Source organism: Cyrtonyx montezumae, unplaced genomic scaffold, assembly GCF_038088225.1.
Source record: "Cyrtonyx montezumae isolate F1298 unplaced genomic scaffold, pur_monq_1.0 scaffold_17, whole genome shotgun sequence".
In the NCBI taxonomy this organism is placed as follows: Eukaryota; Metazoa; Chordata; class Aves; order Galliformes; family Odontophoridae; genus Cyrtonyx; species Cyrtonyx montezumae.
In genome coordinates this window covers 23,690,354-23,714,800 of record NW_027071903.1, presented here as the reverse complement: position 1 = coordinate 23,714,800, position 24,447 = coordinate 23,690,354, and the positions used below count along the sequence as shown (strand labels likewise).

The 24,447-nt window shown below is 35.2% G+C and overlaps 1 protein-coding gene across 6 annotated transcripts in view; it reads right to left on the bottom strand.

Annotated features, from left to right (window-relative positions):
* ZNF280D (zinc finger protein 280D) overlaps positions 1-24,447 on the bottom strand; it is a 40,431-nt gene that overhangs the window by 8,342 nt on the left and 7,642 nt on the right. For 2 of the 6 annotated variants that reach the window (XR_010622026.1, XR_010622027.1), the window contains exons 3-17: positions 23,092-23,157; positions 22,603-22,973; positions 21,269-21,386; positions 15,750-15,859; positions 13,895-14,124; positions 12,225-12,382; positions 11,681-11,781; positions 11,415-11,561; positions 10,720-10,854; positions 9,023-9,261; positions 7,744-7,884; positions 5,969-6,031; positions 5,385-5,503; positions 5,158-5,194; positions 2,415-2,512 (exon numbers count right to left, since the gene is read on the bottom strand). Coding sequence is in view for 4 of the 6 variants with exons in the window: in XM_065733746.1 (XP_065589818.1) it covers positions 5,158-5,194; positions 5,385-5,503; positions 5,969-6,031; positions 7,744-7,884; positions 9,023-9,261; positions 10,720-10,854; positions 11,415-11,561; positions 11,681-11,781; positions 12,225-12,382; positions 13,895-14,124; positions 15,750-15,859; positions 21,269-21,386; positions 22,603-22,973; positions 23,092-23,157 (2,035 nt within the window). In the remaining 2 variants the exon portion in view is untranslated. The remainder of the gene's footprint in view (positions 1-2,414; positions 2,513-5,157; positions 5,195-5,384; positions 5,504-5,968; positions 6,032-7,743; positions 7,885-9,022; positions 9,262-10,719; positions 10,855-11,414; positions 11,562-11,680; positions 11,782-12,224; positions 12,383-13,894; positions 14,125-15,749; positions 15,860-21,268; positions 21,387-22,602; positions 22,974-23,091; positions 23,158-24,447) is intronic. The other 4 variants (XM_065733746.1, XM_065733745.1, XM_065733744.1 and 1 more) reach the window with 3 other exon arrangements.

Genomic DNA, 24,447 nt, shown 5'->3' with positions numbered 1-24,447 from the left:
TTTAAATAGCAAACAATACAACCCATAGACTTTTCAGTAGCAAATACTTTAAATAACTTTAAATAAGGCTCAGGATTCAGTAAAACTCAATTTTCCCTTTCCACTCCACACAAAAAATTTACTTTGAAGAAACAGGACCACGTTATGGTACACATGAATGTATAGTTAAAAGAAAAAGGTGATTCCATGCTAAGGTATTTAACACAGATAATGAATGAATTGAAAAGGAAAGATGGTAACATTCATATTACTTGATATTGTCTCCAGCTTCTCACTTGTTATATAGTTAGCAATGGATGCAGCAACAAATTAGCTTCCTATAATTATGAATAAATAAGTGTAATTACATATAAAGTTGAACAGTCACAAACATTTTATCTCCCCTAAAGCCTGAAACAAACTTTCACATTCTTGTCAGTAAGAGTTGGAAAACAAAAGTAACGCAGAATCTGCTAATTAAGCAAGGCTGTTCAGCAGCTATGCCCTTTTAAGAACCTACAGTTCAAAAACATAGATGACACTAAAAATAACAAAAAGGAGACAAGGTATATGTAAATATAATCTTAACTCTTTGATCATAAGCTAAATCTCTTTGTACTGTGCAAATTCATGCTTTGTCTTTGCAAACATGGTTCAATGCGCTGCATTATTCATGTAAGTTGGTAGCAATTAGGACTATCAGGGACAGTAAAGCATGAGTCAAGCAGGTTTATCTACATGATTTAGTACTGTTTTTATATTACAAGTTTTCCACATAAGGAACTTTTCCAAACAACGTAAATGGAAACAGGATACCACCATACAACTTGTTTCTACATGAACTGTTTTGCTACCCTTACTTACACAAGGCTAGCAAATCTGTAGGTAACTTACAAGTGTTTTAACTAGACACTTTTTAACTCACTGACATAACAAAGCTGTAGAAGAACCAAACGATACCCTTCCAAATAATCTAACTTCAAACTGAAGTATCAGTCCAGTGTAATTTGCAGATTAAGTCTTAGAGGAAAAAATTTCAAGGCCGTATGAAAATATGATACCAATTATTGAATGCTACTGTGTCAAAACAGAAACAAGTCCTTTAAGAAAAACTTGTAGTACATAGCTGATGGTTGAAATTGAACAACAGAATGCGGACAGAACACACTTTCTCTCAGAATAAAAAGGAGTAAAAAGAAGACGACTTAAGAGTACTGACTGTATAGATGCTCATTCACAAAATATGCATAAAAGACAACAGATGACATGATCTTTGTTGCTACCAGTAACACCACAGTGTCTGCAAAAGCTCAGTCAAAATAGTTGCTGTTTCTACATGAGAAGGGAATAGGACAAATATATCAGTCAAAGTGGATTCTTTGATTATGCAGAAAAAGCAAGCGTTGCAAATCGAGAACAGTTTGTGTTTCAGATCATCAGAGCTCTTATTACCAGAAAGAGATAACAGTGACTGACCATGGAGAAAGATTATCTACTAAGTTGTTTGGAAGCTGGTAAATATGAAGCTCAACCAAGAAATATACCCACTGTAAGCAGGAGGTTGAGTTGGAGGAGGAACGCCTGATATTCACCGTGATAAAATGAAAGCTCATCATATATCTAGACAACTTGTTGATGAATAAACTTGCCACAGATTATCTAGAACTACAGATGAAATCAGAAGCAGTGAAATCAAAATTGGCAGATGTCTTAGCAGCTTGAGTAGAGTGTTTTTGAAGATGAGAGATGATACCAAAAGAACAAGGTATGAATGAACTGTGGCTGCTGCACTCTCAGTATCAAGGCTTAACAAATACATCTTCCATCACACACTTCTCCTCCTATAGTATTTAGGAGCAAAAAGAAGCTTAGCCACTAAAATAAAGCTGATAAATTCCTTTGATCAAGATTCAGTTTATGCAGTTACATGCGATACAAGTCTTCCAAAACATATTTACCACTGTATACTATAAAGACATTGGCAGATAAAACACGAGTTTATTATTAAACAGATAAGGACTTGTATGGTTTAGTGAATACCCAAAGAGAATGACAAATCCCTATACTTTCAAAAGCTAAGATCAAGTTCAGAACAAAATGGGCTTTGGTGCTATTAACTATATGCCCTCATTTATACACTACTCTAGCTCTGGATGATACTGACAGACTCAAGGGGACAACAAGCAGCAAAGAAACACTACACCACATAAATGAAACTACTGGTAAGCCTCTCTTCCATAGATCATAGCCCCCAAAAGCTGTAAATTAATGCTGCAAAGCAGAGAACAATAACACAGAAGAGCCTTTTCCAGACTGCAGTAATGGGAAAAAAGACCAGACCTGCTGCCTAGAAGATGTAAAAAGAGAATACCCCACAGCTTCAATGCATGAAGAAAAAAGAAAAGGTCTGGTCAGATGCTTGTTCGCTTACATACCAAAATAATCCCAAGCTCGACTGGGTTCAATTTGCTGCTCCACAATGCTGTATCAGTGAGCCAAAGCAGCATAGGATACCTGCTCACTTTCAACTCCCCTGCAACAAAAATGTCTACTGTCAGTTCATTTAAAAATATGTTAATGTTGCGCAAAGCAGAGAGTAGAGCATTAGAAGAGTACTGGAATAGTTACCAAGCCTTATTCCCTCAGCACAAGGTGGATCACCAAACAACAAAACAAGGCTACTTTTGTAAAGGAGCAATTTTAAAAGAAAATCCTGCTGGAACATCTCCAGCTAGGTTATCTGTACTACTAATGACAGAATCTTGGTCTTAAGACAAGTGTCATCAATACTTAACAGAGCTTGTAGAACATGTCCAGTCATTAGCAATAAAGATGAGTTTTATAACACAGTCAGTCTTATAGATCACAGAAGATATGAAGGTCTGAAAGGTGCAAGAGAAGATCCAAAACCATCCAAGAGTCCAATTGTGAGTCACTGTGGCTAGTGCTGCCAAAATCCATAAACAAGCCACACCTCACCAAATTAAAGGTCAAAGAATGAGAAGATACATCCACAGATCACAGAGAAACTACACGGTGAAAGTTAAGAGTATTGTCTACAGGTACCTCTTCTTGCAAAACTAAACACAGAGCACAATGAAGACAAATATTTATGTGTACTCTGTACTTCAAATAATGAATACAAGGTCTGCTACATAGATGCACTTATGCCATTAGACTCAGCAATTAAATTCTTGTCCAATGTATTAGCAAATTATTACACAGAAAAGGACAAGATTTGTGAGATTGACAAAGTCTATCGACATGGTAATTTCTTTTTTTCAATAACAGCTTTTATCACCTCATGTAGAATCAGGAAATCTAACAGCAAAACCAGGGCTCTCAAAAATGGCTATAATCCATCTATCCTAATGTTTGCGCAAGCTGTGTCTTACAAACCTGCACCTACTCCTTCAGTGCTCACCCACCTGTTTCTGAGCAACAGATATTTCGCATAGCCAACATTTTTAAAAGTATTTTTGTCTGACAATTCTGGAATATTTTCAAGACCACAAGATACTTGTACAGTACTGACAACAGCCTACCACAAATACACATCTTCACCTACCATACACCTGTAACCTTTCCTCAGATATTAATTCCAAACACATACGTCCAGCTACTAAAGTTGCATCACAGCTCAACACTTATTTTTCCACTGTTTGACTTTCACTGAAATCCAAACTGTTAAGTCACCCTGGATTACCCTGAAGGTAATACACAGCTCACCCTCTTAAGTGACTTAGTATTTTGTCAGCTTTGAATATTCAGTACTCCAGGAACAGAAATTTCATTCTTTCTTAACACATCTTTTGGAATGGTTTCCCAAATGAACTTCCTTCCTGTCTGCTACAAAGCAACTTCAGTTCTTTTTAATAATGTCTGTTATGCACCTAATCAAACCACAGGTTCTATTAAACTACATCACATGCTAAGCAGTTACTACTAGAGGTTTGAAGTTCACAGTATACTTTTTGTGCTATTACTCATAACCAAATAGATGTATTTCCATGTTTGGATCGGTTCAGAGATTATGCCAGCATGTCCTCTTACTGGTCACTTCCTTAGAAGATAAAGTTACAAGAAAACTATATAGACAAGTATATGAGAAAGTTATAAATAATAAACATTACCAGAAAGTAATGAAATCATACAACACTTGGGGTTGGAAAAGACCTTTTAAGGTCACTTAACTCCAACCTACCTGGTGTGAATATGACATTTTCGACTGTATCAGAAATAACCTATTGGGAATACTTTCAACACTCAGTGAAGACCGCTCTCTCTCCACTGGAGAAGCCCTCACCATGCATGAGAATTTCTGATCTTTATTAGAATCCTACTACATGTTATATGGACTCAGTGACACCTTGCTGATAAACCTGGGTTCAAATGTTTTCTTCCACCTTCTGAAAACTTCCTTCTCTGCAGTATAATTGACACCTGCATTCAAATGAAGTTTAGAGAGAACTCAAATGTTTGTTTCAACTGACATACCTCTGAACCTTCCGTTAATGCATAAATAGGTTCACAAACTACACTGAAAAGCCTCAGGTACCACTCTGCTACCATCAGGGAAGCACTTAGCATATTTGAGTACTCTTAATATTAAAAACAAAAAAAAACACAAATCCAATAAGCACGGCCTCTACAATGTTACGGGTTCTTTTTCAAATCTTTAAACTGAAAGCCAAGACTTTTTTTTGAATTTTTCTCTGCATTTAAAAAAATAATTAGATGTTAATTAGTATATCTTTCATCAAATAACTAACTTTACTTGGAAAATAATTTCTAAATAACATATCCTACATCAAATAAAAGTTTTTATTTTCTTTCTGTATTTATATCAACATTGTGTAAAGAACATCAAACACTCATTTAATATTGCTATTGTTAAAACTGACCTCAAATAACAGTCTCTCTAGGCCTAGACTTAGAAGTTAAGACTGAGAAACTCTAATACCGTAAGAACTGTTTGTTATACGACGTAGACATTACTTTCTCTCCCTTCTAGTAATTCTGGACATAGTCAAGAGCAAAATCACATTAAGTATACATTCCATACATTTTTGGTTCTAATGAATTTGGAAGAAATCCAGGTTCAAAGTACCATTTTTGACCATCTGTCACTGAATTAATAGGAAAAGAAGAAATACTGAGTGGTAAAACAAAACTTACTCAGATACTTGCTCAGCAGTTGGTAAATCTACAGAAACTGAAAATAAGAATAAAGGATTAAGTTAAAATACTTTAAAAATGTGGAAATACACAAGTACTCGCTTTCAAATCTATGCACACAGACATTATCATGTAATCGAAAAAAAGACTACCAGAACTGAAAGACATCCTCATGTGAGTACTTGTACATGTAGTATACAAGAAAATAAGCAACTACACATACTCACCATTCTCTATAATAACTTGACAAGCATGAGCATGGCTTTCGCTCAGATGTGTGGCCATCCTATCTAAGCCAGAACCATCAGTCAGAAAATCACAGTTAAGACATACTACAGTCACACCTCTAGAAGAGAAAAAGTACAGAGTATGTGTAAATGCAACATGGCTGTGAAAACAGCTTTAACATACATAGCTACTTGACTGACTAAAAAAACAAAAAAAGCAAAAAAACCCTGCTTTTGCAGTTTTAGATGAGGTGACTCACAGAAGCATTTTATTCTGTAACTAGCATGTGGAAATTCGTCACTGACTAGGACATTTCCATGCTGAATGTAGTACAAATAACATCAGATAGAATTTGAAGTTTTTTTTTCTCCAACTCCCTCTCCTTTCAGACTTCATACATTATGAAGTAGTGGGAAAAAAATAGAAAATTTTTATTAAAAAAACCATGATAAAGAAGTTAACAAAAGTGGGCAAAAAAAAAGTGTCACAAAAGAAACTCAAGAGGGTCTGATTTCTTTTAAGCAATCAAGTCGCTAGCATAAAGCAAAAACAATGATCTACAACTGAATAAAAGCAGAATTACCGTAGCTCTTCTGAATGCTTCTTGTATATCCAAAATCTTTTACCTGGACGAGCACTGTGAAAACTAAAAAAAATAAAAATAAAATCATAAATTAACCTGGCTTTCATGATGTTATTACTCTACATATTCCCTACATTCTACACATGGTACCGATATTTACTTTTAACAAAGCAAGAAAGCAATGTTCAACTACTGACTCCATTATTCTAACAAAATGATTTGATGAAATTGTACATACTCACAAATCTCATCTCCAGTTCAAAACACTGGTAAAAGAAAACTCCACATTGCTATGCTGAACAGCAGAAGAAACAACCTCAGGAACACCAAGCATTTCTACTCTTGAGCTCTCTAGTAAGGAGCTTGTGGGCAGCAAGACATCATTTATTTGGCACAGTACTGCATGTACATAGATTGCTTCCATCAGCAGTTTAGGACTCGAAGCACTGTGCTAAACTTACACAGTGAAAGCTATACAGTGAAGAAGTTTTACTCAACACAAACTTCCTCAATAGATAGAGGTCTGGATCTTTAGACAACTCTAAGATATCACACATGCAGGTTAAGCACGTGCCAACTTAATATAGTCCCAGTATTAAAGATGAAAACAAGCAACCAAGTGCAGATGCCACTACTGCAGAAACACACAGCCTTCCTTGACACCATTTCTTGTTCCTTAGCTGATAATAGCTGCAAGAGGTCTAAGGGGCCAGTCAAGACAGTGCACCAAGGAGATAAAGAATAAAAGACTCGCTGTTTTTCTGAACAGTTGAACTGGACTACAGCCAGAGCATGGACAACAGCAGGAACAGCTGATATTAGATTCCCTTCTCCTATTCTGGAATAAGCCTTTTTTCTTGAACAATCACAATTAGACAGATCTTTATTATTAAGCATGCAACCCACAGGCTATCTGCACTGAAGTTTGTAAACTATTTCATACAAGAACACTGACACACAATATATATACAAAAAAGTATGAGTCATACATTTAAGCACTCTAGATTTCAAAAACATCAAGTCACTTTAAACATACATATTTAAAAAGACAATAACATTATGGGTTTTTTTTGTTTGTTTGTTTTTGTTTTTTTTGGACACAATACATTTGGCCTGCTAAAAGCACAGGATTTACAAGTAGGTTTTCAATACATATATATATATATTTTTTTTTTTGTCCTCAGTGCTAAGTGAACTATGTCTACTTATTGCATGTGATACTTCCATTGCTCTGAAAACTTGCATGTTGTTTTCTTAACATGCTTTTTACATCTGTCATCACTAATACCCTAAACTGCCTTACAGCAACAAACCTCACACAAGATCAGATGTTGCTATTTTCACAGATGATCAAAGTAGTATCCATTTGGTTAGGCTATTTGAGAAACACTTTACGTGGTATTCTGAGCATGCATTTCATTAGTGATAGCAGTGGCTTTATATGTTCAACACTCGAGCAAAACAGATGAGGTCTTAAATCTGAAACTCAGAATATGCAACATTTAACCATTATTGGCTAAGTCTGACTGAAATGATAATGAAAGACTCCATAGACATCATGAAGCAAAGACAGAATATTGCCTGAACACTTAGATTTTTAAGGTACAACAAGAACATTGGGTTTAGGTTCTCATCAGAGGTGAAAATCCAACGTATACGTGACCCTGTTAGTCCTCTGTCACAATCCAAAATTCAGTTAATATACACACTTCATACAACTTATATGAACTTTATAAGTATACAATAACTCAATAAAAAATGTATAGAATTCTTACCTCATCATGTGATTCACATAGGCTTTGCTACAGCTAGTATTGTATCTGCATAAGCTACAATGGACATACGCAGGAAAGTGGCTTGCAAAATCTTTTATTTCTGAGTAACACTCAATGCATTTGTGAGCTCCCAAACGACACCTAACAGTAATATGGAAAAGTTCATAGTTAACATCAGCACCTTAGGACAACACAACTATGCCAAACCTTTTGATTTACATCTGCAAAAAGCTTGCCTACATTAGAGGAAAAAAAAAGACAAACTTAAAAATGTATCAGATAAATATTTATTTTAGGTTGTAACAGTAGACATAAGTCTGTTTTTTCTTGAATTATTGTCATTACAGCTTTTACTTTTTTATTAAGGTCAGTGTAAGCATCTGTTCTTGAGCATTTCTGGAAACAAGATATTGCAGATGAGAACCTCCAATTTCAGCTGCTGCTGTTGTTCTTCCGTACTTGAAAAGAATTTCAAAGAAACATCTCATTCACACACTGAATACAAATGCATTTGGATTTCCCATCACCCAATATTCTCTGCAAGCTTTAAAATAACTACAGATGCAGATTGTAATCCCGCTCTTATCTAAGTCTGATGGTCATTTTTAGATGATCTAAAAAGCTAAATTCTAAGTGTTAACACCTTACTGAAAGAGACACCCGTAATCACTTTGACAGAGAATTGCTAATTCATGCTAACCAATGAAATTATATTTTAGTTCATTAAAAACCCATTGAATTATTAAAGATCTGTCAAAACCTTTAAATTGTAAATAAATGGAAAGCATTCTTTCCACAGCTTGCTTTTATCTTATTGACTCTTCTGATAGTTCTCCAAATTAAGGGACCAGACCTTTAACCTTCCAAATAACAAGTTCAAATAACACTTCAGAAACTAAAGAAGAAAAACACTTTTCTCTCCATTAAGCTTGCAAAAAACATTCAGAGTCCATTCATAGGTCACTTTTCAACATAAATCTGCCTGGTGCATCAGTATTTCAGTAACTGTGAGCTCTGCGCAGAGAACACATCTAAATTTGGAACGGAAAACTTGCCAGAACACCTGTTATTCCATCATGAAGTCCATCACCAACAAAATTATGAAGAAAGATGTAGAGTTATAATCACGTTATCAATATGTGGAAAGTCCAAGTCTTCTTCTGCAAAACTGAGTTGACAAATATTCTATATTGCAGGATCGTAAGTTATTGAAAAACAGTTAAGTGACTGGATACTTATACTGAAGTATGTTTTGATATTTTTAATGTTCATATTTTACCTTAGATTATGCAATGCTGTATTTGTAACCTTTTTTTTTTTGCCGCTGCTGTTGGTCCATGCGTTTTGCTTCTTCAGTGCAGTTGCTGGTTTTGATCTTGGTTTTGATTTATTTGAATTAGACCTGCTATGATTTCTAGCGGACGTGTTCTTAGCTTTAGGTGATAATTGAAACGTGGATGTGCTCGTGCTAACTGAAGATCCTGACTGAAGAGATCCAATAGATGCTCGAATAGTAACCTACAAGTATGAAATTAGAAGTTTTTCTAATTAGATTTAAGCTGTTTAAGTTCCCATTTCTATTCTTCTCAAAGTTTTAGTCACTTCAGGACACAAGTGACTATCTTGCATAGCAGACAAAATCCTCCTCAGTAAATGCGTGTTTGAAAACCATGTGATATTGTTGACTAGAGTAAACCTATACTCAGTAGGCTACTAGATGTTTAAAAACTCTTGTTCTGGTAGAAATAATCACCCATGACAAAAAAAAAACAACAACACACCACTCTCTCCTTAAACCTACAACTGTCTATATCCTACTCTTAAATCCAATAACCAAATAAGAAAAGGTAGCTGTGGAAAAGAAACAGATAGGTCAGACCAATTAGCCACATTCAGAAGACTACCAAACAAATCTATCAGTTCCTAGATTAAACTAAACCTGTGTACTGTTGCCTCGTGATCAGTCAAGCTACTTCAGATAAATTTTGCTTTTCATCCTAGACCCCTCAGGGACAAATTCTGGCCTCTGAATAACAGTTCCTGCCCCTACTTACAGCTTAGAAGCAGCTCCGCTTTTAAATCTTGTTCAAGCTCTCCAGTTTTATCACCTACACTCTATTAAGGTTCCCTAACAGCAAAATTTTAACACAAAGCAAGCTAAGCTTTTACTAATCACAAATATTCTGAAACTCTTAGAATACTGAAACAACATCACAGAATCCAGAATCAGTGCTTTAAGTTCTACCAAGCAACACAACTTCCACTTTCTCATTTTCCTTACTAAATATAATACAGTGATTCTAGAGGAAATTAACTGTGAGTAGTTAAATAAAACGTTCATTTTATTTTTTTACTTCAAGTGAAAGGAAATAAATCTTCACAATTAAAAGACTGTAAAAAAAAGTTTTGAAAGCAACAGACAAGTTCTCAAGAAATGGACTTCACACTAAATATTCTAAGTGGTATAAAGCTTACATCACAACACGCTTACTGTTGGGTACCTCTCTTCACCCCTTGAAATGCAGAAGCTAAAGACACTGTATACATAGTTTTAAGTGCATATGACCTGTGGAAAATCATCTTGCACTCCACCTGCATTTTGCTACTACCTTCCACATGCTAGAAGTCTTACATAAGAAATTATGCTAACGCATATGGGATTGACATCCACATAATTTGCTTTTCTCCTGACGCAAGACAGGAAGGGACAAATGAAGCAACAGCTGAAGAAGGTAGCACTAACTGTACTACCAGCACATACATGCATGGAAGAATGGGACAGGGCAACAATACAGACCAACTGGTTGAAGCCATGAACTGTTCCTAGGGCCTCTCTTAAGACAAGATGAGTTTTTTTGTTTTAGGTAACAAAAATTTCTTTGCTATTGAAAAGAAAGGAAAGCAGTATTCTTCCTATTCCAACACTTCCTCGGCAATTTTTTTTTCCGTTTGCTCCCTCTATTTTTCATCACTTACCTTTGTTCCAGGGGGCAATCCCTCTAACTGTTTAGGTTTTCTAAACGTTCGATGATGCTGAGTCTTGTGATCCATCTTTTCTTTGCAAGTCAAAAACTGCAGTCTACACTTAGTGCAACGGTATATTCCTTTTTTCTTGGAAAAAAAGGAAGCCAGTCTAGAGTAAGCAGGAATGTCATGAAAAACAAAACTCTACCCTACTCTGTCTCAAATAATGCTTGTTCCATTTTTAATAATTAACCTGACAAACTCTTAATGTTGTACAAGGTTAAGACACTATGTACAGATGTAAAGCAGTGTTAATACTGAGAAGGAATCAGGTTAACAGTTACAGTAAGACAATATAGTAATTTACAGCCTTTTCCCTACTTCAATCTGTGAAGGCCTGCTAGTAAACTCTAAAACAATTAAAAAAAAAAAGCAGAACATTTGACTATGACCTAATGAAAAAATGAAACAGTATATAATATAAAAATATAAATGTATTTTATAAATTTATATTTAATATGTAAATTTCTATGTAATATAAAAACATGAACAACTCACTTAAAAACTTCTCACAATAAGCAGTTCTGCATCTTCCTGTTCTATTATTTTTAAGCATTAACAACCATATAAATCAGTTAAACTTTTTTTTTTTAAGATTCATGATATTTGGCATTTCTCTAGCTAGCATTAAGAAAGAATCTACTTACCTGATGCTTCATATAATGATGCATATATGGTGCTCCGATTTTAATTACTTTGAGGCAAAATGGACATAGTAAATGTTTTGTATTTTCATGAACTGATCTGAAATGTGTTTCTACATCTGAAAAAGCTGAGGATCTGTAGTTGCAAACCTAAAATAAGAAATTTTACTTCTTGTTAGAAGTTCATAAAGTCAAGTCAGACAGGGTGTTGTGTGTTGGGAGAGGGTGGGCAAATAGGTAATGTTAATACAAAACAATGGTTGAGATACCTGGCAAACATACGGCATTTCACCTGGCTTATGATTGTCCTTCATATGTTGCAAAAGAACTTGTTCTGTCTCAAAGGATAATTCACAGATTTTACAGATAGCTAAAAAAGGTGAAAAGCAAGAAAAAAACCAATAAATTAGTTTGGGGTCATAATTCAGTTATAATACATATGTATACGTGAACCATATAAATCTATAAAGGGGAAACAATCTAATGGTCTTCCAGTTCTTCACATGAAACTCTTTACAACTTCAGGAAGACAAAAATATGAGGTCTTTAAACAGCATGAACTCCTGAAATCAAGAAGTTTGCAATAAAAAAGCAACAACAATACCCTCGAACTTAAACAAAAAACAAAATAAACTTTTCTAGACATATTGCTCTGACAGGAGCTGAATATCTGTCCAGCTTTTGCTTACAACCCTCTACATAATTGCTCTTCAAGCACAATGGCTTTATTCTGAAGTTATTATCCAACAGAAGTAAAAAAAGGTCTAAAATTTTAGGTCACAAAAAAGTTCAGTGTAATATAACCAAACTTACTAGAAGACTCATAAGGTGTGTGAGTACTTTCAATGTGGCACTGCAGCTGGAATGGGGTGGGAAACTGACGGTAACAGTGCTGGCAGGTGGTGTGGCTTTCCCAGCTTTCACTGCTCTGCTTCTCAAGCTCTAAGTGATGTTTCATGTGGTTCATAAACCTTAAAATGATAGTGAACAGGTGAAAGATATATATTTAGACATTACCCATTATGTATCACATGCAAAACACAAAGGAACCCTTAGAAACATTGTTCTGAAAGCACTTTCTCAATCTGAAGAAATTAGAGGAGCAAATATTCAAAATATGCCAGCCACTCAGACCTCATTGCCACCAGTGTTCTGACATCCACCCTGTGAAGTACAACTGCAGCTCTGCTGAAAGTTTCTAAGTACTGAGACAATATCTTCAAGTAGGACATTGATAGCTTTATCTGGAAACACCTCCATACAAAACATTATAAAAAAGAAAGCTCTTGAAATACAAAGTACTTAGGTATGAAGATGACTTATCAAAGACAGTTATCGAGGAATTCCATTGTGCAGATTAACAACCAAAAGGTTATCAAAAAATTGCTGGTAGATCACATGCAAAAGTCACCATATTTTCCTTGTAAATATATCCATCTGCCTGTAGAAGGTACTATCTTGGTTGAGAACTATGAGCTGAACTTATGTTGGCAGGCCAGTTATTTGTGGAACAGAAAGTTGTCACAAGGACAGGTCAGTTGCATAAACCACTACCGTTAACTCAATGAATCACTGCATTTTGAATGGGTTTCATTTTGAGAAAAAAGGTCCAGAAAACTTTCACTAGAAGTAGACAGAACATATGCTTTTATTTTGCCCACTACAAACGGTTTAAAGTATAGAAAATATCTTGGAATGCAAATTCCTAAGAACTATGTATTAATATGCAAAAAAAGTAAACTCTGCTTTAATATGAAATACTGGCACTTTTGCTTATAGAGACACTTAATCATTAACAGCAAGTTTAATGTTCAGAATTAAAAGAAACTCTTCTTCTAAAACATGGGCTTGATGTTAGCATAAGGCTGCTCATTTTGACTTGCAGAGTATGCCCTTGAAAGAATAGTCTATTTTTCAGTTTTACGTTCTGCTACTTCAGCTTCTTCTGAAGAATGCATGTGAAAAAGGAGAATGACCTTAACTTCCGAATGAACAATGACATGAATTGGTCTACCTATTAAAACAGCTTACTGAAGCTTTTTGTAGCACTTGGAAGTAAAATTACTCCATCAAAACAACAGTTGTTACATAAGTAAACGACCAACTATTAGTCACTGTGAATCCCTGAAGAGAAACAGCACTCAAATCTACTGACATCACCATCAGTCAGGATGGTAAATTGTAAGATACTTCATCGTTGTCCTTTGCAACCCCGAAGTCCTATGGCTGCTCTCATTAGAACTACACCATTTCCATCAGACAACCTCTACAATTCGTTCCCTAATCTGTAAATAAGTTAAAGCTACAGATAAACACACATAGTAAAAAAATAACTCAAATTCTGTTCAATTATCCAGTATTAACAGTTTGCAATAGACTAAAAAAAAACCCTTTCTATTCCAAAAAGACAAATTTCAAATGCAGGAAATTAAGTGATATGGGCTGTAAGTTATTAAAAAAAATAAGGAAGTGAGTTCAAATACCTTATATTATTTTTAAGAACTTTCAGACAGCTGAAGCACTTAAATGTTGTATGAGTCTTCTGTTCCTGTTGTACCTGTTGGGTATCACCTTCATGTTTCCCATAATAGAAATCATTAACTAACATAATCAATTTTCCTTTCTCATATTCAGCAGTCTTGCTTGTTGTGCCTGAACATTCTGTTTGGACCACTCCGAGAAAAAAGTCATTAACGAGATCTGGACAGCAATACTAGAGGGAAAAGAGGAACAGAAGAGACAGACAAAAGGTATAAAATTCTCTTAAGAAACTCCATCAATGAAAACAGCATCTTTAAAACAAACTACCTGCTAATTAGAGCTACATGCAAAGCTCCTTTTCCAATTCCATGACACACTGACTCAAACTCATGCTCATATATGCATTTTTAGCTCTACGCTGACCTTTCAGTAGCATTTAGATAATAAATTGTGAAGTTGTTTTAATACTGAATAACTATTCTCACAGTTTCATGTCAATAAGTCTACAGTTCAAATAAGAACATTTTATGCAAGTTTTTTTGCTGACAAACCTAAGTTTATTGAGGACTTTAAATAAACTTTCTTTTCTTTTTCCCTAGGGAGGACATCTGCTGAAAACTGCAAGTTATTTTCAAGCTTTACTGAAACCTTTAGAAGTTCTATGTCACATAGTAGACAAGTCATTTGTAATCACCTGAAAGAGCAGACAATGAATGCTTAACCCAGCAGCTGTACTACACAGCTTAATGCTTTAAATGCATTAAGTATCTCATATAGGATATGCTATCAAGTTTCCAACAGTGAACAAAACCAGAATGTTCATCTGCTGGGAAACAGGTCTTTTTGTGCATGACTATTTCCTATAAAAGTAAGCAATTCATTTTCTGGTGTAGAAATCTAAGTATATTTTTAGTAAACAGGAGTGTTATAAAAGAAAAATAAGTAATGCTGTTTTTTGTCATCCATGGCTCTTTCATTCACCTAAAGTGATGAGTGCAAAAGCAATCCTTTAAAAAAAATGATTGAGAAAGATAACATTTCTTAATAGTACATTTCTTAATTGTGTCTTGAAGCTAAACAGGACACTAGTTACCACTCATTCATCTTAAACCCTTCAAGACTATAATGATTTGAGTTAACAGCAATAAGATCATCAAAAATTTCTGTTCCAAAGTAATTCACGACACGCTTTGGATGGGTTATTCACTGTATGCAAAGAAATTTCTGCTCTCTCTGGTGGAATATATGTGCCTGAGAGCTGCTAACTCCCGCCAAATAATAAAAAAAAAAAAGCATTTTCTAGGAAACAATGTTTCTAGAAGCAACAACAAGTAGGTTTCCTAAAGAGTAACTGATGCAGTTTATAACAGTTCTGTTTATCACTTTAAGTATGAATTACAAATTAACCTATTCCCCTCAGAAAACTTGTTTTTTTAAGTTACTATAGGATACATACAGAAAAAGTTTACAAAGTTATGTTTACCTTAGAACTCACCTACCTCAGAGGTGGGTCAATGTGCTGCTACTAAGAGTACCAGTGGGCCAACTAGCATTGCTACTATAGACAATGACCTTCATTAAATTCACTTGTTATCTGGCCAAAGGTTCAGAAAGTAACAGCTGTGGGAGAACTTAACAGAGGCAGCATACCTGCCCCGTTTCATTGGAAAAAACAATGCCTGAATCAGCAAGACTTAGGGCTCTACATCTCCATTCTTTACCCCTCTGACTTTACAATACTTCAGCACCACCTAATCAGAGACAGAAGCCAGACTATCTTCAAATTGAAACATGGCACTTTTTCATAACCAGAAGCCCCCTAAGTTCATAATGTTCATCATCCTCTAATTATTTTACCTTCATATGATTTTTTAGAGGATCCATAAGATTGAAATGAATATTGCACTTTGGACAAGCTCGTGGAAAAGGCCCCCCATTTTTAATGTTGCTTGATGCAGTATTTGTATCTGTAAAATACACAAAAAAAAATCAGAATTTGCAATCAGAATAACTGACTTGTTAGCTATTATTCCAGCAAAATATACTATTTGAAATGAAGCTGCAACTGATGTGACTGTAGTGACCATATGCAAGATTTTGCTACCATCTTTTAACTAAAATTCTTTTTCCCAAAATCAACTATAGTTTGTTCTGTTTGACATACACTTCTACAAAATCTTAGTAATCTTAAAAAGTGGGAAGTGACAAGAACATGGAAGAGGCGAAACATTAATTCTGCTCCCCCCACTTACTCCCAGAACAAGACAGATTCTGTGATGTTTTAAGAGCTTTAAATTCTTGAAGAAGCACACAAAACAACTTCTCCTCCAGGACATAGCCATCATCATGCAGGGACAAGATAACTGTTTTTGAAAGTAATTTCACCACCTGGTTCTTGATAATGAGACTATTTCTCTCTGGCAGTAGCTGTAAGCTAGGCCTATTCAGATGCATCACTCCTTTTGAACTAATATGTCTTCAGAGAACAAATACTCTAAATAACTACTCCCAGGAATGGATAGAAGTAAAGAATAGTGCTCTTATCAGCATAAATTAATACCTTTCACACAAATTAAAACAGAAATAAAACCAAGAACTGTCTCATTATCTTTAACATTAATGAGTAAACCCAATCTTCCAGTTGCCTCCAAAGTACAAAAAAGCACCAGTGAGAGCTACTTTTTCAGATGAAATTCTCTTGCATATACAAGTCATTCACAGACCTGGAGGGGTCCATGCAGACTAAGCAGGTTAAAACAGATTAAACTAAAAACATTTTAAGTAATATCACAACTTTAGGGTCAAACACTCTGCCAGAACTATGAAGAAATGTAATAAAAAGCCAAACACACATTCACCTTATGGCAAGGACGTAAGTGTGGGTTGAATACACAACAGCCTGATATGTCTTGTCAGAAAAAAAAAAGCACAGTCCACAAGGTAGACATGAATCAAAGCAGTATTTTTTCAAGAGAATATCGTTACTGCTAAGAATCGTAATTAAGCAGGTAATCCTTCATGTGAGTGGATGACTGTGCAAGAGACATACTGCAAAACAGTGTTGCAAGTCCTTAGTATGAAAGTTTGTAAAACACTTTGAAAAGCCTACTGAGAGCAAACTAAGTTGGAAAGTTCTGCAACAAACCTAGGATCCGGTGAGAGACATTAAATTTGTATGCAATTACGGAACTTCTTAGAGACAAACTCATAAAAATCAGGTTCTCAGTAAATACGATCTAGTTCTTCATTCCTGAATAGAACTAAGAGCCTCTGATTATCTTTTGTACACTTTAGGCTGCAACATTTATATCTACACTCATATTGATCTCAGATAGGTTTTACCTAACACAGGGAGGAGGAAACATTTTCATCAATATTTCAAATTATAGCCACTCTCTGGTGTTTCCTGGGAAAGAGTGTGACATTGGAACAGCTGCAAACAAGACACGTAAAAGCAAATATGAAATGGTTCCATACAACAGAATCACTCTGTAGGTGGTGTCTCATTTTAGGATTACATGAGAAAATATGTAGCTGGAAATACCTCAAAGTCGAGACTGATTTTTTATGATCAGCTAGAAAACACCTTTTAGCTGAGAAGGAAGTGTGCCATTAGTATGCTGAGACAGCCTAACTACCTCTTTTCTTGAAGGGAAGGTTATTCAAAGAGCAACCTGAAACTTTAATCCTGCTCCTCCCTTTTTGCTAGTACTTGCTAGTAACTGTATCAAAATCATCACTGCAAAAGAAGGCTGTAAACTGCAAAAAACACTTTGCAATAGTCAGGCCAAGTTGCAGGATGAGACAATTTGGGAGGAATGTGCACAGGTGCTTTTGTATTGTCTCAGCACTTACGGTCAGCAGTGAAGACCTCCCTAAGATAATAAACCATTCAGAAGTTAACAAAATGATATTCAACTCAATTTTCTCAGACCGGTTGAGAAAAGGATAAAAGTCAAGATATATGGCCCCACCCTTGAAAGTCCGTAAGCAGTATTACATCCAGTTAAATTTCCTTGGCTTGCTGTTTATATCTTCACCCTCACTAATCTCAGAAATAATCACAATAACAAAGTTAAAATTAACCAGCTGGTTTCTGCAGTGCGCACTATTTGGAATGACTTAAGCCATTCTGATGAGAAGGTATCTCACTAACAGCTTCTGTTCAAGCTAATTTAATTCAACTCCATAAAACATTTGAGATTCCATTTTGTGTGTAAAATAATATCTAAGATGAAAATAGCATTATTTCAAAATAGCAATCACAGTATGCCAATCTGCCCTTTCCGAAAATAAACCAATCCATTGATTGTTTGCAATATTTTCTAAGAAGAAAAAGTCCCTAAAAATAGTTCTATAATGCAGAGATTCGGTGCCTAATAAACTGGCCCTTACACATTTGACTTAATCTTGCCCTGAAACCAACACCTTTATTACTTTAAGATTATCCTTGGACGGTGGAATCGGCCAATCGATGTAATCTGAATACAGCAAGCAATCTTCAAATGGACCTGAAGTACCACATCAGCACATCTGAGGTAACAGCACAGGTCTTGTTTGTCAGCATCCCACAATCACAGACTGCCAACAGCTCTAACACTATCTATGATAAGGTATGCACTTGCAGCAAATTAGTTCAAGACACTGATCTCCCCTCCCAGCCATCTAACTGTTCCAATAACTTCTTCAGTTGTGATTAGGAACTGAATTACTAACTTTAAGAAATTTCTCAACGATCAGAGATAACTTGCATTACATAAAAGTATTCAAACAACTTTTAAGAAAACAACCTTCTGCTCCACATGTAAGTTGTTTTTATTCTGTGATATCTATCTACACCTAGCAAACTGTCTCTCCATTCAATCCTGAGGCAGATTCCCAGCAGGAAATGCTGATGTTCAAGCATTTGGAGATTTACCACATTATGCCTCAAACATAGGAAAACGTAGCTCACTTGTTATATTTTTCTGTTTCATTTTTCCTCAACTGCAAAAAGCTTTCATACAGCTGTTACAACTTCTGCATTCTTCTGCATCTGAGTCTGTCTTAGCACAAGGCCACCAACCCACAACAGGCATGAGTGCTATACATTTAATTACGTTTAGCTGGGTAGTAAGAGACAGGGATAAGACTGAAGGTTTTCTTCAAGAACCTTCAGTAAAATGCTTTCGTCTACTACAGAAACCCTGGTTTCAAATGAAAAAGAAATCCTTACATGTGAACAACTTTGCTAGCAATTCCTATTACAATAAAAACACAAAACCTTCACCTAGCTGTGACACTTGAATTTTTTTCTAAGATTACTTTCACTAGTAAGCCATAATGTAAACATACTTACCTTGCTTTTTAGACCTCTGAGCTAATAAATTTCCTCTTTCAGAAAATTTACAACAATACTAGGAGATTACAGATCCATTTGCATTTGAATTTTGCTGTTTGTTCATAAAAAAATCCATTTTAAGGCATTTTTGAAAAATAAAAATAATTTTAAGTATTATTTAGTATCTAACCAGTATAAAACAGGTTCTGTTTTGATTGGTCATCTTAGAAGTGACTCTCGTCTGCTACGTTGACACAATAATTCCTCAGATCACTGATGCTCCAGACTAGCTTTTTCAAAGCATCAGACCACACAGCTAAAGCTGTCAGACCTTCACTTCATGCTACTACTGAAAACTTAAGTAAATATTTTGTAGCTATTACAAAACCCTCGACTACTGCCATACACATTGTATCACTGAATATGATACCTAGGATTACTGCATGAAAGAGCGAGCAGCTTGTCATTTTCCTGGTTCACAGACCCCAGAAGTATTCACTCTGTGTTGATTTAAAAAAGTGTTTTCTTCAGTGACTCCACACAGAAGTCAAATTGTGCTGTGGACTACCACACCCTTGTTCCTCAAAAGATTCTGCTTTTCAATGCCGTAATCCGTAACTGTACAACCCATGAAATAGAAAAAGCACACCTACACAGTCAAGTAGGCATCAGCACATACAACCAAACTTAATTTAAGAGCCTTATGTGATGTAACCATGCAAGCCCAACAAAAAATATATGTATATATGTATTACATTAGCCTTCAGTGTCATAAAGGAATGTAAGACAGACCTGCATCCACTTTGATTTATAAACCTTTCAATTTCTAAATTGTATATGTATCTTATACAAAGCAGACATAGGCTAAGTAAGGTATATTTAAGACACAATGAATTTCAGTCCTTGATGCCTTGAAGTACTTCAAATTTCTGGATAAGAGCCTAATATACGTAATTATTAAATACGCAAGTTTCCTAAATTAGAAAATTTTAGCTATACTAATACCTCTGTTTTGAAGAACTGGAGTTGAATACTAAACCATTTGCAATAAATAAACCTCTTGCTTACTTGAGAAAAAGCTGTTTGTTCCACTAAGATGAGAATCAGATCACAGATTAGTTGAACACATGCTAAGAAATATACTGCCTTCGCTGATCAGTAGCTGCAGTGAATTCCTCAACAAAAAAAATCATTGTATCAAGCAGAAGAGACTAACAATCTAAAACTTGGTTTATGTTACTTTTATTAGGACTGATAGGCCATCCATTTTACCTAACCCATCACTTTAAAGACTAATCAGAATATTTTCATCTATAACTTACAGACTAAATGACAGGATTATAATCAGTTATTAGAAAAGTGCAATGCTTCCCCCCAAAAAAGGGGAAAATTCAAGTTACAGCATGTTTAAGATTGAAGACACTATCTGTTTCCATCTGTCATGACAAAAAAGTAGTTTGGTTTAAAAAGGTAAAATAGTCCCTGCTGAAATACAGCTTAGCAAGCTGAAACAAAAAAAAAAATTGCTGTCAAATGATATTTCTTTTCTTTCCCCTTTCTACACAGGATCCTTTTGATCCCATTTACTGAAAATGCTATACATAGCAGCCAAGAAACCAAGATAATCATCACTGGGAATCCACTCAGCAGACTCAGGAAGTTCTTCTGGCACTGTTCCACAGCCCCTCAGTTGCTAACAGCCATTCCTATTCATGTTAGCCAAAGAGGGTTTGATATAAAGAAAATGAGCTTTTATCTGTCAAAAGAATTAGAGTGGATCTGGCAGTATTTTTTTTAATCTAAATGACCATTACAAGAATATATCAGTTGATAATTCAGTCTAATGCAATACAAAGCAAAGTCTGACAACACAAGGCTCTGAAGTTTATTTCATTAAGCATTATATAGTCACAGTGTTACATATATGGGGAAATAAAAGTTCTTAAGTTCTACATTCTAAAAACCTTTATTTAAAATTATAACATAAAGATGTACAGCACAGTTAAATGCCATTACACTGTTTCTTTCTCTTATCAACTACATCAGTTATACCCACCTGTTACATTCACAGTTGGCTCAGGCTGGTACTGTGCAACTCCCGAGTTCTGTCTCACACCAAACAGTATACCAGATGTATTATCTGGGGCATCTGGTGCAGAATCCATGATATAATCCTGATATTTTCAAGAAGAAAAAGAAATTGAGGTTTAGCATTTTTTAATTTCAGGCTTCAAAGGGTTTACTTTTAAAAAACATACGACTGCTTACAAGTAAGTACTCCTAAGTACTCATCTGTAAATCAAGTTAATTACAATGTCACCAAAATAGCTTCTTTTGACATTTTAAGACATATGCAATTCTTATCAGTGGGTGTTAATTTATTCATAACTGTATCTCCAAAAAAAAAAAAAAAAACAACCATAAGACCCAGGAAAGAACATTCTATGAAACACAACTCCAACTACATGAATTGCTAATGGTAATTGCTTTTGTACAAAGGTCTGATGATGTTTCAAATTGTACTCAAAGTGTTTTTCTAAGAAAACTGTAGTGCTTTCTTCCTTCAACATTTATCCTTTACTCTTTTACTCCTGTGTAATAGATACTTGTATTTCAAAAGATCTGAAATCAGAACTCAGGAGAACAAACTTGCCGGCAACAGAAGCTTCTCAAAAAATGATACTGGTCAAATTCTACACAAGATCAAACTTTAATGAAAATCCTTATCTCTAACATGCTGACTGTGAATGGCACTCGAATTTATGGTATCACTACAGTTTGTAATTTCCTTTAACATAGAATAATTTCAAATGGCCTTTTCAAAATTATAATACAGTCAACATGCCTTTCAAAGCACAGCTAATGCAAAAGTAGGTTCATGTTTCTCAGCATCTTGATGCATTTGAGCATCTGCAAGTACAGGTATCCTTTTACCCTTCAGTTTAACAAGTTTGCCCTTTAGCAAGACCCATAAATCAAAAAATGAAACAGTCTGCATTTCTCAGCTGCAACATTAAAAACTATTAAACCTGAACAACTTCCCTAACCACTCACTAACTGCTACTTGAAGAAACATGAAAGAAACATGAAAGTTAGTCCTCTTTAAAAGTAACCAAAGTTAGAGGGTAAAGTCAGTGAAAAACACTTCCCAAAATTTATCAGTACTGCTCACATCTCAGTATGATATTCACACTAACAGAATTTGGAAATTGAAATATTTTCAGTAATGGCAATAACGCATTAAGAAAAACTTTATGATAGAGCTGCATCCAATTTCAAAATTAAACGTATGACTGGCAATCAAATTATTTAATAAGTGAGTCAGTATGTTCCTCAATTTATTCACTATCACATCTGAGTATTTGAATGTTTAAGGGAACAAAAACTTACCTGATCGAGTATGACAGGCTGTGTTGTTACAGTAGGCACTGGCCTGGATACAGGTTGAGCCACTACAGGAACCGTGATATTTCTTGATACTGGCTGTGTCGTGACAGGAATGGGTACAGGTCTGCTAGCAGGCTGTGATATTCCAGAACTTGACTGGGTCATCTGCTGTGCTGATAAGCATCCAGCAACTTGTCTCTGCAGTGTCTGCGAAGTTCCTGAAACATTCACTGGTCTAGACAACGGCTGAACTGCTACAGAGCTAGCTGCAGATCTGGATACAGACTGAAACACTGATGAAGCAGGAATGGCACTGGGACTGGAGGCAGGTGTTGCATAATGGTGGCTGTCCGACTTGAATGAAGTAACTGTACCTGTTGCAAAGGATTCTGGAGTTAACACTATATAAGTTCTGTGGTCAGATGTCACACTAAGTGTTGTGGTTTTGCGTACGTTTGTTTTTTCAATGACCATATTAGGACAATATAGTACCTCTACTGGGTGCACCATTCTGTATCTGCCTTCGTGATGATCTGAAGTTGACTCTGTTCAATATATCTGTCAAAAGTTACATTTAACTTAATTGCAGTTAAATTAACAGCTTTATATCTTCACAAATTAAAAGCAGCATTCATACCCACTAATTAAGCCAATTAGGATTTGACTTGTAATATTATTTCTAAAATAAAAACCTGGCAAAACAAAACATCATTTGTACAAATTAAGATAAGTTCTATCCTACTTCTCTTAAGCTGACTAGTTTACCTAAGAATCTCAGTTTTATTTCCTTGGAGATAGATAAACATGTAAGTAAGAGTGCAAACAAAGAATATTTCTTTAACACTTATCTCTTCCAATTGTAAGGAATGCATTTATTCATTTATCTTTGTAGCATGCATAGTAAGAAGGTCCCCAAATACTACAACTGCTTCAGAGAAAAGGAACCATTTTCTCTAAACAATTTCCAAACTCCAGTTTCCAGTGCCAAAGGAAATCAAAAAGAGAAGGCAAAGGAGTCATACTGGAGTTCTAACACATCCTATATAGCAGTCTATTACTAGTAGTCTAATTTGCTGGAAACAAGTTGAATTTCTTAGATTTGATGCTTATTCCCTAACCAATAATCCTCAGCTAGCTACACCTTCACATGAATTTTATGTTAATTCTAGAATGTTAGAATAGTATTGTTCAAATCAAAATATTCCTCTACCATGAGACTCTCAGTTCATTCTACGTTGCTGCCAAGTTTCTTGCTCCGACATGCGAAAACATGCATATATTAAAGTTCCAAATCAACAAGATCAAAAGTATCCTTTCAAACCAGAGTCAAATTACATCAGAATCTCAAGCAACAGATCTTAGAACATCTACAAATTGTGCCTAACCACCTTAAGGCGGCTTTCATGGGTAAGTTCATATAGTACTCAGACTGATAAATCTAATAGCAGCAGAGCTCAGATCACAGTTCTCAATCTGTTACCCTTACGTAGATAATACTAATGAGAAAGCAGTTGCAACCAAGAGATTCAAGCAGGTTTTCACCTGTAAGTTATGGTAAATTTTCTTCTGCAAAAATTATACTATTCTTACTTACATCATTATTTATGAGCAAAGATTAGCTTAATTTGGGATTCACCTGAAATTGTATATTTTCGTGTCAGTTAACAAATCCATACCATACATTTAAATTCCAATGTCAAACAAAACAAAAACCTTTGTTAACCCTAACAAAAAAATGCAAAACAACAAAAAAAAAAAACCCAAAAAATTAAAAAAAAACAGCTACTGTAAAACCCTGCAAGTTATGGTTCACAAAACATTTTCTGCTTCATGCAGCCTGATGTACTG